General features: G+C 43.2%; 1 protein-coding gene across 5 annotated transcripts in view; it reads right to left on the reverse strand.

Annotated features, from left to right (window-relative positions):
• LOC135370775 (zinc finger protein 64-like) overlaps positions 1-17,801 on the reverse strand; it is a 24,805-nt gene continuing 7,004 nt past the window's right edge. For 4 of the 5 annotated variants that reach the window (XM_064604609.1, XM_064604610.1, XM_064604607.1 and 1 more), the window contains exons 2-4: positions 16,599-16,742; positions 11,455-14,198; positions 1-443 (exon numbers count right to left, since the gene is read on the reverse strand). In XM_064604609.1, the coding sequence (XP_064460679.1) occupies positions 37-443; positions 11,455-11,770 (723 nt within the window). In that variant the 5' untranslated portion in view covers positions 11,771-14,198; positions 16,599-16,742 and the 3' untranslated portion in view covers positions 1-36. Of the gene's footprint in view, positions 444-2,954; positions 3,043-11,454; positions 14,199-16,598; positions 16,743-17,801 lie in introns of all 5 variants that reach the window. The other variant, XM_064604611.1, reaches the window with a different exon arrangement.

Genomic DNA, 17,801 nt, shown 5'->3' on the forward strand with positions numbered 1-17,801 from the left:
TAATTAAATGGTGGTTTATTGTGGGCCCGCTTCCATTCAATAGACGCGATTGTCCCTCTGGTGAGTCCTTTCGTGGTACTTCAGTCCCTTGTTGGACGGAGCAGCAAAGTTGCAGAGCGAGCACTTGTAGGGCTTATCTCCCGTGTGCCTCCTTTCATGCTGTACCAGCGTGATCCTCTGGGCTCCCGCGTAATTGCAGAACCTGCACTTGTACGGCTTTTCCCCCGTGTGGGTTCTCTGGTGGGACTTGAGGTGGTCGCTTCGTGCAGTCGTGTAAGAACAGAACCTGCACTTGTATCGCTTTTCTCCGCTGTACATCTTCCAGCGCCTCGCTACGTACTGCTTATGCGCCGTCGAGGACGGACCGAATTCGCGCTCGTAGCTGGACCCCGGCGAAGGCAGGAGGTTGGCGTCGTCAGAAGGAGAGCCTTCCAGGCAAACCCCTGTCAAAAGAGGTGTGCATTCATCGTTTACGGGGCAATTTCGTAGGTAAACAGAGATTGCTACGCAGAATACACAAGAAGGAACAGAAAAGACGTGAAACCAAATGAAAAAGACATTAATAATAGCTTAAAGGAGCATGGAAAGGCTCGAAAACTAGAAATTACGATGAACATAGGAGGAGTAGGCAAGTTAGCTGGTGTCGACTTGATGTTAACGTTGCCTCGAGTCTGAGGGAAAACGCAGGACGAACACAAGACGAGACGAACACATAAACTATGCGTTCGTCTCGTCCTGTGTTCGTCCTGCGTTTTCCCTCACACTCGAGGCAACGTTAACATCTAGAAATTAAGATTACAATCCCTGGGACACACATTCGCATGGAAGCCACGAGTGTTATTCTGGAGCGCAAGAGAGCTTTCAATCTTGCGAGTCAGAAGACCTGCTCCCCTCGGCTGCCAGTACGCAACGTCACATGCTCCGCCAATACTGAGGTGAGTGACTTTTTTTCTTTCCTTTTTTCTTTCTTTTCGCAGTCGCTTTTTGCGCCGCCCCTCGTGCGTCTTGGCTGGTCCAACGCCACCTACGTACGGAAGGCCTGCTCCTTGTGTCCTCTCCCTCCTTCGCTGCGTGGACATTAAGAGTCACAATTCGTCCGCTACTGCGGTTCACCGTTCCGCGAATTCGAGAACCCGCTAATGACTGCAGCTCACCTGGAACCTGCAGACCTAAATATGTAGACAAAAAGTGCGAGACGCTTTCCAGTAAGTAAGTCTTGGAGAAAGATATGGGACCGTCTTGCGCTTTATTTTATTTTATGGGATGGTCAATCACAACTTGCAGACGACGGTGGTTCGTCTTGATGGCCACAACCACTGAAAGCACGTTTGTGATTGGCTACGACCGTTGAAAACACACTCCTGATTGGCTGACTCTTAATTCTTATGTCACGTCAACGAACGTGCAGGCTTTCTGTATCTAGGTGGTGTTGACTGGTCGCTCTCGCTAGCAGATGATTCTCAGTGGCCAATGAAGAGTCCTCTGGCAACCTGACGGCAAGGGACGCGAGGAGTCGCTGCGCACCCTTGCAAAGCAATTTTCGCAGTAAATTCGCACTTTTCAAAGGAAATATTTTGTGTGGCGGTTCCCCGAAGGTAGTGTGCTCACATGATGGTGCAAAAAAATATACGTTCCAGGTCCTTTCCATGCTCCTTTAAGACAAATGGGACATGTAGTAGTTCATAACTTACGGAACAAGAAAATGTTTTTTCGAGGATTGAAACTGCAACATTTATAGTACTATTGCGAGTATCTGTGACAAACTCTCCCTTGCTATGCCCCTGACCAGGAACACTCACAATCGATAAATTTATAATGTAATCAAGAAGCTCGATTCGGAAAGATGCTCATGTCACTGCCCCGTGGAATGCACATACGATCCATTGCATATGATGACTTCTTATGCCAGAAAAAAAAAAAACTGCCAGTGTTCCAAGTTTCAAGTATAATTTCAATCCTTATTTCTTCTTCTTCTTGAGTAATTTTGATCAGATTGTTAACAGTGCCATTTCTGTTAATAAGAGATCATTATACAACCATCTGCTGTTTGCAAATTCTTAATGCCATCAGGATAACAAGTACTGTTTCTGTTTCTCCGCATAGTAGGTTCCCATTTGTTGTTTTTCTGTTACAGGTTTGTACAATATACCTGTGGATTACATGAGTAGTTAGCACTGTATTGCTACGAGGGACCGGGTGCTTTGTCAGGCTTGTTCCTTAATACCTGGCACCCACATTTCTGTATTGTAAAAATGAAAGTAAATAATAATCCATAACTTAAAAACCCGAGACTAGGCAACAAAAAAAACGACAAACCGCGCGCCTAGTCGCCTAGTCTCGGGTTTTTAAGTTATGGATCTATACCACCAGCTCGCTTGCTACCTCTCTATCCTCTCATTATAAATAATAATTTCCGTCGAATTAAATGCTTTCGCGTAACATGAGAACAATCAATCGTTTATTAATTTTCCCTATGTATCACAAGTGCACCCATTGAGAAAAAGTAGTGCCAGAAGCTGCAAATAATCTAATCTAAGCTGAAAAGGGTGACACTCTCCACACACTCACTGTTGTTTCCCGTTATTCATTTGTGACAGTTGCAAAATGTCATCATCACATCATTCATGTTTCTTGCAGAAACTGTGCTAGCATGTTAAGCTAAAACAATATGGGAAGTACTGCTCAATTTCAATTAAATGCTGCATGCCACGATCACGTATGCCTTGGCCATCAGCGAACCCCTTCAATAACCCCAACCTTAAACAGTATACCATACTGAAAACATTGGAAAATAAGGAACTGTAATAAATGAGTTTAACAAGGGTACAGGCAGTATCTCTGGCATGCTGCCCGTTAAATACTACATACGAGGCACACAGAAAACGATGACTCAAAGCATTTCTTTAGACATTGGTAGTGTTGCGTAATTTCCGTCACACACATGAGTTGCGTACGTATGGCACTGGAAGGCACAAACAGCCTGCAGCTGGTCTTGGCTGGATGACTGGCACTTTTGTGGAGGAACAAGTGGAAGGTAGAAATCTGCAGAATATAAAACGGATTACAGTATCATGCTTTTAAACACTGCTAGTTGAACACAAAGAAAGAGACATATTTTCTTTGCATGTATGTGTGTGTTTCGGTCATGTTCTAATCAGCTCTCAAGGTGATACGCGTTTCCGTTGCACTTAGCAGCGTTACTTAGGGACTGCTGCTGGCAGTACCATAAGGATGGAATAATTGTTTTTGTATGGTAGCTTTGTATCTACTGCGCCTTCACTGCAGTATACAGTGTGTTTCACCAAACGTGTTATTAGTTCTCGCAAAAAAATTACTTTTTTGCAATTTGTTTTTCAGAATTGAACTCGAAATTTTGCCAGAAATAGACAGCCCATGCAGGAAATACACCCCAACCAAATTCAACCAAAATCAAAGGAATTGTGGAGAGAGACAGAGGAAAAATAGAAAAGAGAAACAATATGGCAGTGACAGAGGGATGTTCTTATCAGCAGCAACAGCTAGTGTGACACTGAGCGAGGAGCTGAAGCCGTGAGGCGAGGCTCCCTTTCGCAGCGCTTCATGACTGCGACATGAGGGTGGCTGGCACTCTGTGATTCTAGGAACGACAATCTTTGAATTTTTTTTTTCCCGCTATTGCTAACGGAGCAGGGAAAACGTATCTTTGAATTGGTTGCGGTGTATTTCCTACATGGGATGTCTATTTCTGGGAAAAAAATAATAACAAACATTGCCTTCGCTTGGCAAAATTTCGAGTTCAATTCTGAAAATTAACCTTCCTGCAAAAAACGGTAACGAAAACCGACGCAAGTCGTGGCAAGAGTTCTCAGAAGGTAAGTACCATTGACCGCATCTTTTTCGAGAAGTAGAGTTTGTTTTTACAGGAATTAACAACATGTTAGGTGAAACACCCTGTACGTATTTAAGGCCTCGATATGCTTAATAGAATGGAAAAAAAAAAGAAACGAAAGTTGTGCCGAATGTGCAGTGCTTGGTGTTCCCCACTGTCCGTATTGGTAGCTGAATTGGAACTTTGCCAAGTTGGCTTTTGGGGTTCACTAAGTTACCGTGATTGGGATGGTAAAGCCAGGTTTTACTGAGTCGAACCCTAAAACACAATGCCCTATGGGCAGGGGCTGATCCAAAATTTTTCTGAGGGGGGTCCAGCCATGGACAGCGTGCTAGATACGCAATCTAAGGTCTATTAAACACAACGTAAAGACAGAAATTGAGGAGAGGGTCAGGACAACACCACCTCGATAGAGAAAACCTGCTTGCTCGTTGACATGACATAACAACTAATGGTCAGCCAATCAGGAGCATGTTTGCAACGGCAGTAGCCAATCACAAACGACCCTTCCGTGGTCGTAGCCATTGAGACGAACCACCATCGTCTTCGAGCAGTGACGGAACGATGGAACGTCTCGGCATATTAAACAGGAAAAACTGTAAGATGAAGCTCAAAACATATCTTTCTCATGACTGATTTTCTGGAAAGCTTGTTGCACTTTTTGTCTACAGGTTCGTGTCTACAGGTTCCAAGTTAGATGAAATTATTTCACGGTTCTTGAATTTGCAGTATCGCATTAGCAGACGAGTTCTGACTGCATACGTCGATGTTGCGATGCAGATTGCCTCCTCTTTTGCAGAGGAGGCGATAAGCAGGCCTCCTGAATCTAGGTGGAGTTGGTCAGGATATCCTGACCCCCCCCCCTAGATCTGCCCCTTACATAATGAGTAAGGTCCCAATTAAGTGAATAAAATGTCAATATCCCACTTCACAATGAAAGCTACTGCCAAATAATGGCAAAGCTAAGTAAGTTCCTATTTCAGTCTACCCAGGGAATGGCTCCTACACAATTTCCCGTGGTATGCAGTATGGGAACCTAAAATCCCTGCACAATCAACGTGTTAGTATCCTCCCAAATTATCTCAGAACTGCAGCTGCAACTACATTAGTACAATTTTGCACATTTATTACGCGTATATTCCACCCTAATTGTATCATCAAAATGCACTCAAGTGCTATCAGCAATCCAGAAACGGGACATTAAGACACATCATGGCTGTCATACATTTCACAAAATGTATTTACATTCTACGTACATGCTTATAACCGCAACAATCTCATTTTACAGGATTTGCACGGCAAGAATGGCACAGTCAGCTTACTACAAACGTGGACAATAAAATCAGTAACTTGGTACAGCTTAAAGGGACGGTCTCGTATAGCCGGGGCGATTTCGAAACTTAGCCAAAACTAGTTTCACGAGTGCTGTACACAAACAACTATCAAAGTTTCATTCGGAATAACCAAGTCGTTTTCGAGGAATTTGTCGAAACGTGCCGTAAGAGCAGACGACGAAAGCTGCGCCTCTCTCATGCATACGTCACCTATGACGTCGGCCCGCGGGTGCGTCGTCGTTGTCATGGTAATTGCGAAATGGGGACACTCAGGCATATACCTCCGCGAGCGGAGAATGTAGTCCGAGCATTGACTGTGGGGTCTCCCATAATGTGGCGCACAATCACTAAGCTGTGGAAGCTAAGTCACGTGTTTTCTTTCCGCGAGTATTTAATGTAGTTTTTAAATAAACACGTTCTCCTTCTCCATGTACGTCGTCAGCGACACTTCATTTCGAAGCATGATCAGTGTACAACGGGGAGTGTAATGGAAGCGCGCGTAATATATTTTTGGTCGGAGCTGTAATGCGACCGCGACCGCCGATGGCCAGCGACTTCAGATTTGTGATTGTGGATGGGGTTGTTCTGCGACTTTTAACTTGTTTCTGAGGATTAACATAGTTGTTCTGAACCACCATGCTTGCCACTACTGTGAATGCGCGTTTTTCACCTGAGAACTGAAAGAAAATGTACGAGAGTTGCCGCGGTGCCCAGTAACTTCTGAAAGTCGTCTGCTCACACTGATGCACTAGCAGGCGCAAAAGCAGACGATTTCTGTATCCTATCCCGGACTTACCCGCAGGTTGACGAGGCCGTTCTTATTGTTGCCAACACAGATCGCGGCGTGCTCTGCAATCTTTATCAATTTAATTCGGTTATTTAATAACTGTGGCGTGTTTTGTCGGGTAAATTAGCAGTATTCCATTTTCAACAAAGGGCAATGGAATGGTACACTTTATGAAAGGGGCAGGGAGTACGAGACCGTCCCTTTAAAGAGGTAAAGCTCTTTATGGAATCCTTCTAATGCACTTCTGTGTCAGTCAACGTCTGGGATGACACCAAAAATAGGGGTCACACTCTCCTGCCACTAGGTATGGCAGGCAAGACTTACTACACCACATGCATCAAAATTTTTCAACCATTACAGTTTGCTTAAATGAGGCCAAACACTCGTCGCATCAAGTATGCCAGCTCTCACCCAGTTCAATTACCAGCTCATATAAAGTGGCATGGCATACACAGACACAGAACAAACACCTCTAACAATTAGCCTTCTTTTGCAACTGGGCATCGTGCAAATGTACCCTCGAGGCCCTGCTTTCCCACAGCGGTGCTCGTTTAATTTAGTGAGGAACTGGATCACCTACTCCATTATTCACTCTGAATACTTTTCCACCATTAAATCACGGATAGGCCATCACCTGCAGGCTGGGACTGCCACAACACTGATCATGAGGGGTTTAAGAAAGTGTATCGAGAAATTACGAGCAAGAGTACATGAAATCACACAACCCAGTATATGTATCGAGCATCCCACCATGCAAATAAGATGGCATGCCAACAGGTTGAGGTAGTCTTTATCTGCGGAGATAAAACTTTCCAAATTGCTGCGGGAGGGTGAACTTATCAAGGAGGGGTTGCCAGCAGAAACGTGTAAAGAAATGAATATGCTGGAGCTTCTTCAAAATAGAGCCTCTCGACAAAAATTTATCGACACCAATTTTCCACCATCGACACGAGTTCGTATTTCAACCAAACTCTCCAAGAAAATATAATATGTGCATGCACGAAATGTACCTGTTCTATGCACAAATGATGAGCTGAGTGCTTCAGCATTAAAATTCTGGTTGCAGTATTAAAAAAAAAAACACTGAAAGCTGAAAAGTACAAAAGCTAAAAAGTACTAAGAGCTGCACAATAATAGTTTCTCACACAAAAGTACACACCATATATAAAAGCTCTGGAAAACTGCGTGTTATGTGCAGGTTTAAAAGAGATTTGAAGAAGTAGCAATGTGTCTTTGCCACATGCCAGAAAACATGTGCCAAATATTCGGGAGGTCTAGTACAAGGGACACAGTCTACAGAAATGATGTGTACTACTATAAAGGAAGCTGACAAATCCCAGCTCAGCTACGTGGTGCCTAGATAAAAGAAATGGCGCAATTGATCTATTGTATTTTTGCCACAGTTCTCATTGAAAAGTCCTTCCAGTCTACTAGAGCTCCTTAGTCTCTTCAAAACTTCACAGACTATAGGAATTCCGCATTTTCATCTCCCCAATATGTGCTCGAGATTTTTGTGTGCCTTTAAGATTCACGAATTAATGATATTATAAATTATTAATTAATTAATTCATGAATACAGAGTGGAGGTAATCCTCTCTACAGGTCAAAGGGACAAATAGCGCTTTTGTTGGTGATGCTTGGTTTCTCAAAACATAAAAGCTAGGCCCAGTTGAAACCCAACTGCCATTCAGTCATTTTTGCAACAAATAAGCGTCAGTTTACGAAGCTTTTGACAGATCTGTATCGCATTCCCACTAACATGCTCTTCCGTGCAGGACAGCACCACTGAAAAAAGAATAAACTACAGATGCTGCAATACAGAGGTGCAAATTTAAGCGACGAAAGCAAAATGGAGGAGGTTTGATACATGGTGAACAATTTCACTCGTTCGAAAACAGTTGACAAAACTGTGATGATGATTGGGTGTGCCAATAATGGACAAAGGCTGAACAAGCAGTCAGCGAGAAGCACTACGTTCGGATATACCTGCGGCTCAGAGATTAGACTCGTTGGGTACAATTGATAAGGGAATGAGGTTATCAATTCTAAAATGCCAAAGTAGACTTTTTTGCTACACAGAGATATTGTAGCATGTATGATCTATACTATAATTAGGGCCCGACTTTTTAGGGTTATACCCGATTAAGCCCGATACTTACCCCCCCCCCCCCCCCCCCCCCCCCCGATTCAAATCGGGAAAAACAGGGTTTAACCGGATATTCGCTCGAAGACTGCAGGACCGGGGGATCTGAAGTCATCACAACTAACACACAACTTTGGAAAGTGTTGTAAATGCATAAATATGCTCGTACAAACTGTAAAAACAGAGCCCCTGGTGCCTCTTACATGCATGGGCTCTGTGTCTACAGGTGTGTGTTATGCCGAGTAGACCAAAGATTTACACCTGATTCTATCCGATTCAACAAGAATTAGGCTGAATCAGGTTCAGTTCACCCCGATTACAGCCGAATTATTGAAGCAAAATATAACCTGATATTTACCCCCCGATTTCGCTAGAAAATGTAACCCGAAAAAATCAGGCCCTAACTATAAAGCTTTCAGTAACTCTGCAGGATCTGAGCTGAAGAAGAACGACAGCTGATAAAAAAATTAACGAGTGGCAGCGGCGAGAATCGAAGCCATGCCTCTCTTGAGTGAAAGACATGTATGCTTCCATTACACTATGCCAATATCAAGCTCTTGTCAACATCCCAAGGCTATGTTCTTCTGGTCACTGCCATCCTTTAGATCATTGCTTGGGCGTTAGTGAGGGCTAAAAATGTTGCGCTCGCGTTAACAGTTCACTCAGGCTGCGCAATTTATGTCAGCAGGATTAGGGAGAGGGATTCGTAAGTCCAGGCTTGGAATGAGGAAGGGGACGCGTTTGGTCCCAGAGCACACCGTGAGAGAATTCGTACATCAAAGGTTGACAGTAATGGCCCCATAAAAGAGTAGCACACTGCCAGAGATTTGCTCCACGGTATTTTCTAGAGATGGGACGAATCGAAAATTATTCCGAACCCGAATCCAAATCCAGGGAAGGTACTACGGATCCACAAATCTTACGAATCTCGAATCTTTCTAAGCCTTCCTTTAACAAGAGTTTAGAAAGCCAGAGAAAAAAAAAACACTTCTAGTGAAAAACGTTTTGAAGCTGAATATGATACGTTGGTTTAATGAAAAACAAATTAAATAACGCTTCGGTTTTAGAAGAAAATATACCCATATAGTTCTTCTTAAACGTAAATTATTTAACACGTTCTTCGTCGACTATAAGAAATCCGTAAATTCTCGAGTCTGAATTATTTCCATAAAACTAAGCAACAATCAAAAGCAAAACCATGTTACTTTTAAACTTGTAATGTAACAGTTCCTGCCTGAACTCTTTCAGTTCAGAGCAATGTAAACAAACAAAACAAGAAAGCACCTGTCGGCCAATGAGGCTTTCAGTGAACTCCGCAGGCGCCAATTTCAGAAAGAAACAAACAAATGTGGTTGGTGGATTGGAAAGATTCGATTTGTCGTTTTGGGCACTGGGATTCGGATTCGCGAATCTTGAATCTCTGCCTAGGATTCGAGGATTCGTGGATTTGGTTGGCACATCCCTAGTATTTTCCAAATGTTGGGATCTTTTCTACAGTGGCAAGACATACGACAAACACAGATTACCAGTGATTTATCCAGACCCCCCCCTACACCCCCCTAACAACCCCCCAAATGTTCAGTGACACCCCCCTAACTTTTTCACCTGTGTACCCCCTACAGGGGGTGCCCTGGCGATATGAGCTTTAGACATATGTCGGTAATGATATGTTAAGCTGTGATGACATAACTATAATAGTGACCCCCCCCCCCCCAATTTTTTCTCACACCCCTCCATGCTTGGGATTCTGGGTAAACCACTGCAGGTTACAGCAGGCCAGAATGTCTCATCAAAACAAATACTAAAATGGGCAATACTGAGAAACTATGTTTTGCAGATTGAAATGAGTTGCAGGCTAAAACGGGTATCCTCATTCTGTAACCATAAAAACATGAACAACAAGAATTTGTGTACTGACGATGCAGGAACTAATATGTTTAACATCACAAGAGATCACACCCTATATTAAGAGCCTGAAGTTTTTGGGAAATATTTTTTTCTAAATTCGGCGGGTAAAAATCGGGTACATGAACGTGTCCTCTAAATTCATGCGAATTCGGGTGAAAAAAATTCCAGCATTGTAAATTCGGGAAGAAATCTGGCTTACTTACTCAAACTGACTGTACTGGTTTGGTACAAAGAGTGATGTACAGGGTGGGTGCTATAAAAGGTGAGTCACATTTTCGCATGTGGCGCAATACCTACTTACTACTCTACAGACCTACTATTACAGACAGTAGTAGACTGGTACGTAGTAGACTACTACAGACAATACCTACAACTACCTACTACTCTACAGACAGACCTCCGCTACCACAGAGTGCATAATTTGTGCCAGAAAAGGCTCCGAACAAATCGTGGTTATCAGGCACTGCATAACAAAGTAAATGCGACCACGCAAACGTTCGTCATCATGCCTTTCCTATGCGCTATATACCGATGTGAACACGGCGATCTGCAAATTGTTGTGTATAGCATCCGTCTAGGGGCGCTAGCCGACACGAATTTGTTTTCGCTTTTGACGCTGCTAGCGCCCCTAGGCGGAAGCTGCACTCAACTAGTGGCAGACCACCGTGCTTACATTGGTATAGCGCATAAAAAATGCATGAAGACAAACATTTGCGTGGTTGTATTTACTTTAAAAAGCGATATTTAAAATTACAACAGTGGTATTTACTTTGTTATGCAGTGCCTAGTAACCACGATATTTTGGAGGCCTTCCTGGCACAAATTGTGCACTTTGTGGTAGCCTGTCCAGGCAGTCTGTCTGTCAAGTAGGCATTGCGACACGCGCAGTGGCGGATCCAAGGGCGGGTGGTTGGGCGATCGCCTCTCCACACACACAAAACGTCAGTTTCTACATTTCCATCTTCCCCTCCCCCACTACGCGCTCCGACAAAGACACCGCCCCCCCCCCCCCCCAAAACCGAGGGTCTGGATCCGACCCTGGCCATGCGCAAAAATGTGACTGACCTTTTATAGCACCCACCCTGTACCTAATTGCACTTTCTGCTAAACAAGTTAGTGTGCATTCCTACGGACGTCTCAGTGAGGGCAATTTGCCAGGTAAAAATCGGGTGTTACCCTAAGGAGACAACCTTCAATTCGGGGCGCAAATTCGGGGTACAATGAAGTTAAATCCTAAAACTTCGGGCTCTACCTATCCATATTGCACGTTTCCCAAATATCTGAACAGTCGTACAAAAGAAAAAAAGAAAAAACTTCTACTTGTAAGTCCTCGTGTGAGTTTTCCCGTGATAGTTCAGGGTTGTCCTCGAAGCAGCTCTGTAATCACACCGATCGCACTTGTAGGGCTTCTCACCCGTGTGCCTGCGCTCGTGCAGGGTCAGGCTGTGCTCCCGCGTGGACGCGTAAGGGCAATACCTGCACCTGAAGGGCTTCTCCCCCGTGTGGGTCCTCAGGTGACGAATCAACATGGACTCTGAGGCGCAACTGTACGGACAGAAACTGCACGGGAACCTGGCCTTCGTGTCTCCCGCCGTGGGGGCTGGGCGACACCGCGCACTGCACAACACGGACGTGTTCGGCGGCGCAAGAAGGGCAGGGTTTGATGGCGCCGGAGCGGCCGTCGCGGCTGAAGTCACGAAGAAGGTGGTGTTGGGAACCAAGTACATCATGGTTGCTTGAAACAGAAGAAAACAGTCCTTGTAATTCTCCCGTACTAGTTTCCACGAAGAAGTTGAAGCTTCGTTATGCAGTGAACTCTCGTTAAGATGACACCCGATAATCTGACATACGCGCTTTACGACTATACTCCTGGGGAACAATGCAGTGAAACTTATGGAAATCCCCCCTGTTAATATGAGAATTCCGCATTATGCCCAAAATTTTCGGGAACGACCGTGGTCCGTGGTCATAATAATGGTTCATTGTATCCACTTATTATGTAGGGCCTGACTTTTGGGGGTTAAACCCGAACCCGATTATTCCTTCCCGAATCAGTTCAGGACAAATTCAGCCTGAACCCTATTTCTCGCTGAATTTCAATTACGTACCAGGTTGTATCATGTGCACTATTTACTAGCAGTTTATACGAACGTATTACGAATTGTTATTAATTATTCGTATACGAATGTATACGAGTGCGATATTATTTGAGCACGCCAATGAGGATGCAAAGCACATTTGATGTTAGAACATGTGGTGCTGATCCAGTGGCATCACCACGGGGTGAGGTCCATACTGGGTGACACGACGGGAGGGGGTGACACGCTGCACCAGTATAGTCAAACTCCTTTACAACGAAACTCAGAGGACAGCAAAAAAAAAACGCAGTTGAGGTATTTTCGTTAAAAAGGATGTCCATTATTGGACCTATAGGGCTCCAGTGGGACCGCAAAAAAAATTAGGCGTAGTGGTGTTTTCGCTAAAAAGGTGTTCGCTATAAAGGAGTTTAACTGTACTTCTCTTTCTGTATGGCGACAAGCAGAGTTGTCTACAAGCACACCATTGTTTTTTCTGCCTGCGGTATGATATTGTTATGTATCGAGAACCGTCCGGTATGGAAAGGGATCAATTATGGGGGGGAGTGACACATACCCGGATGCGCCAGTAGCACCCAATTTTTTTCCCTCCCAAATCCGGTAACGGCATTTCATCAGAAAAAGTCAGACCCTACTTTTATGCAAGGGCAAGAAGTTGAGTAATAGTGCATTAGCATCACTAAAGAGACCAACGGGGTACAACAAATCGGGCAAGGCTGATGTGAATGTAACCAAGTGCATGTAACTGTAGCTTACAAACTGTAACAACAACACAATTCACTGCTGGCTTGTTTGGCTTGCCTTCTGTTCCTTTCTTTGTTAACAATTCATTTCCCCGAACAGCAGGTTCTACAGCTTCGAGAAATACTCTTACTTGCTCACATTATTTATGCGCTCCCATAAATAAGAGAGCAAATTCTTGGGTTGCCAAACATATTAGTACTTTTCTTTTTTTTTTTTTTCAGCATATTTCACAGAGCCTGACTTTAGCTGCACAACCTGCACCACTGCAGTGGCCACCATATGACACAGCAAGGGCTGGGTTCCTCAGTTAGTTAATGAAACCCCTCAACGGCACTACACTTCTGGAGAAAAGGCAAAACTGTATGTTATCCGGTAACACTGAATCAAACGTCCGCGTCAATCCCGCCTTAATTCCAAACCATGTTTCCATGCCATTTATGTGCTCCAAGTGGGTGCACTTTTACAGGGAGAAATCAAAGGTCAGAAATTGTGGTACAAGTTGAAGGGCACTCTCATGATATAAATGGGGCACCGAAATGATTTCTTAACGCTTCCCAAATAGTCCCATCACAATGGCAATAATTTAGGAAAATGTTGGTGCATCCTTCATCTCATACTGACTGCCACGTGACATGAAATATAACTAGCGGTCAACGTAGAACAAGCCGAAGGCAGTGCGTAAACCATCGTGCATAACACTGTGAGCTACGAAATTATACACTGTGCAAAATGTACATAGCACTACGCTGTAATGTGCCAGTTAATGCCAGTTAATGGCAATGTTAATACCTTAGAAGCTTGGAAACACATTCATGTTGAGGGGCAGGATGAAACAAAAAAAATGTGAGAGCAATTAAATCTGCAATATTTCTAATGATAAAATTCAATGATGTAATATTTCTACTATGATCACTGAGACATGTACGAATACAATTCTAGTTGTTTGCATTGTTTAAGACACGTATTCACATGAGATTGTATGAACTGTGCAAAACATTTAATAAACATTTAATAGCTTGTTCTAACCAAGTAGGCATCATATCCTATACACAGGCCATCTGATAACAAAAATGTGGTGCATTTGTGACTTTTCAACACGAAATTATCACTCAAGCTCTTCTCAGTCTTGCATGTACATTGCCTCATTAAATTAATGAAGCAATTCATCAATTGAAGCACAATAGGCTGCAGGGAAAGAGTGATGACAAGTAGTCCAATGCAAGAGAATCTTATCACAGTCTACTGACATCAGAAGTTCTTCAAATGCTCGTCACGCTGCTTTATGTGACCTGAGCGACACCCAGAAACTGTGGAGGATCTGAAAGCACAGAAATTGTTTTTCAGATTGGTGTTGCCATAACATGGGCTACTTGATTTACAGCGTAAAGCTGCGTGAATGTACTACGGTAGGAATAATATTTCTGGTTAGAGCATCAGTATTCCAGCCAGCATAAATATGCAGTTGGAGAGACAAACCTTACAAGATGAGTGGAAGGTAATGGTGTAATAAGTGCATGTACCAGTGAAAAAGAAGCAGAATTTTTTTTTTACTGGCTCAGATATTTGGCATTTATGAATTCAGCTACATCTGGATCAAATCAAACTTTCTTTAAACAAGTATATTCAGTCAGTCCTGCAACAGAGTGGCACAGATTTCACCCAGCTCTCCAATAACATTAATTTTCAGCTGGGTACACACTGAACGTGAACCTCTTTAGGGTAATGAAGACGTAACATAAGCTCGAACTTGAAAATGGTCTTCATGAACTTGTTGCAGCTATGAAAGTTGCACTGCTGCACATGCTTAGCGCTGAAAATATATAAATAGGGAATGACTTTTTTGGGTTAAATGCCCCTCGGAAGTCATGCACTCATACGTTGCTCGCAAACAGAATGTCTATCAAAGGCGGGTTTTCCACAGAACTCATTGCATACTGTGGCCAAGTCGTTACTATGCAAACTCAAGAATAATAATATGACCCATTCAGAGAGAAAAAGAAGTCCAACTTTGAAGTATTGCTCTATGTGCACAGAATTGCGCACAATCTCAAGAAGGTTGCAAAAGAAATTCGGTGTAGAGGTGGTGTTTTCAGTATAACCAAGCTCTTGAAAGAACTCATGCAATAAGAAAAGCAAACAGCCAGCTCAAAAGAAAGATAGTCGAAGCTGCTGAGATAAGAAGAAATGGCTCCAGTTGTATTAGTGAAGCTTCCATTTTTCTGATGGACGAGGAACTTTAATTTTTAATCCAATCATGGGAATTTTGTCGCACCTGTCACTTCCGTTAGAGTTTATTATCACGTGCACAATGGTGTCATTTTGACGTTTCTTATCTGACATACTTGTGCTTATGTTGACATGGTGGGATGGCTTTGAGCTCGTGCACATGATTATGTGAGGTTTTTCTATAATTAAAGTTCAGTTGTAAGGAGCGCTTGGCGTGCGTGCCACCCTCTTTTGTCCCATCTGTATGTGCATATTCCTTTATACCAATTCCTATTTTCCTTTATCAGTATATTTATTCTTTAATCTTTACTAATCTTTAATTATTAATTATTTCTTTTAATCTTTATTCTGTATTATTATCCCAATATTCCCTATATTCCTTTACAGTCTTCCATCAGTTCACTTGTGCACCATTACTAAGGCTACCGTTGTTCGTGGGCACATAAAATCAAAATTTGATAATTTATTAGTATATACCAACTGGCCCAGCTTCCTGCACTTCCCATATCACCATATTTCCGCAAAAAGTTACATGCAAGCACAAACTGCAGGCCACAGAAGGCACCCTTTAACAGCTGCATGATATGACACATACTTGCTGTAACACCCCTTGGCCATTCTTGACAACAGCTTTCCCATTTTTGTCAAGACCACAATTATTTGTGCAGTTTCCACTACCACGTTGCTGCGCATATCATCATCTTCTCCTGCCCTGCCCCCACCCTTGCTCTCACTCTACCAAGAACCCGCTCTACTCAATCTGTACCCTGAATTGAATGCGAAACTGCAGGGCTGCAGGTCGCGCTGTCCAAAGAGAATACAAAGGTACTGCCCGCTTACACTGGTTGCAAGGAGTGAGCACGAGAAGAATGCACCTGGAATTATTGGAACTTTGCAGCTTCCTGTTTGGCCAGGGAAGGAGAATAACCTTGTTGGAAAAACACCGGTCAAATGCTGCTCAAGGTGCTCTACTCACATTTATATTGGTACCTTGGCCTTTAGACTACTATTCTAAAAGATAATTTGCCTCAGTTAATTAATTAATTAGATGCAATGAGTGGCTTTTACGATGCAGTGGAGTTGCCGCTTGAGACAAGTTGTCTCTCCTAGATGCTGTCAATGCAGAGATGTAGAAGATCTAGAGCACGTTCTTCTCCATTGCCCACACTACCAACCTTCACGAACCGTACTCTCCGCATCCCTTAGCGAGTTAGACTCTTGCCCCTTCCCTCTAAAAAAAAATTGCTTGGTCCCTGGCCACATCCAGCCCACCAACGCACTGCCCTCAAAGCTCTCTTCACCTTTCTGGATAGCATATAGGATTTCGATCCTTATTGTGAAGGGGCACTCATTATTTCATTGCCCGCATCACCTCCAGCAATGGGGTAGAGTATCGCCCCTGGCAATGAATCTCCCCTTCATCATCTGCTAATTGTTGTTCATCATTGTTCGCGATGAAAAGTACTGGCAATTACAACACATGACTACTAACAACATCCAGTTGATGTCATCTGTGCAGAGCTCCCCCAGCATTTTTTTAGATCTTGGTGCATCTAATTAGTTGAGACACGCCTGGCTCATACGGTGTCTTGAAAGTTTGTCGTCTGCCGTGGCTTGCAGGAAGTGGCTCGATAATCTGCAAGAAAAAGGAACACCTGTCCAGGACATCAAAATGTACTATGCTTACATTATCTGTGTAACATACATAACACATACCCTGAATGAATGTGCTTCATTATTGTGCAAATGAGAGTGTTGAGCACACTTATACTTAACTTACACTTAGGACTTTCTGTACTTTACCCGTTTTGCGTACAATGTACACTAAGAGAAGCATGAGCGCTGTTCACCACATTTGTTGCGGCAAGGATATTTCCAGAGTTCGAGATCACTCGTTACTGTAACAAAGTTTTTTTTGATGCTGCTTTTTTGATAACTTGTACCTTAACTCGGTACTTTTGCGCCGTGGTAACTTGCAGAGGAACTCTTTTCTTTTTCGGATAACTTTGCCAAAGTAACTTAAGCGAAGTTCCAAGTTACTTTTAATTCGCGTTTCACTCGCGTCCACATATTTTCTTGCTTTCTCTCCGCTTCTTTCGTGGCATTTGATGCCATAAAACGTGATATTCAATCAATGAGAGTATTCTATTCAGGAAGCAAGAACTGCTGCCATTGAAATGAGGCTGAACCATTGTGCGCCCACAGGCAGTAAGATGCAAAGCGTTCGAATTGTTAGACATAAACCAAAACGATCTAAGTGTGTTGCACTCCTCCGCACGCAACTCAAGGTCGAATTGAACTGCTCACACGCACTGCACCTGCGTAGTGCTATTTTGCTTCCGAAGTAACTTGGAAGTAACTCGTTCTTTATTTCAAGTAACTCCAAACTGCAAGTTACATTTCAGGCTGAAGAACTTACGTTACGTTTTAACAATGTACAGATACGATACTTGAACCTCCGTCCCATGCCACTGCAGTAGAATATAACTATTTTTCCTTTCTGACATAGTTCATACTTATAAAGGTGTTCACAAATGCTATTGCTGTAAAGGACAATTCCATCAATCACACGTTCAGTCGTAACAACCGATCTAACTGTAAAAGTTGAATTTCATTTTTTCTCCTCGTGATATTTCGGATGGTACGTGGCATAACTTGGATGACACTCTGATTAAATTCAATCGCAAATACGCTC

The sequence above is a fragment of the Ornithodoros turicata genome, chromosome 10 (assembly GCF_037126465.1).
Source record: "Ornithodoros turicata isolate Travis chromosome 10, ASM3712646v1, whole genome shotgun sequence".
Taxonomy (NCBI): Eukaryota; Metazoa; Arthropoda; class Arachnida; order Ixodida; family Argasidae; genus Ornithodoros; species Ornithodoros turicata.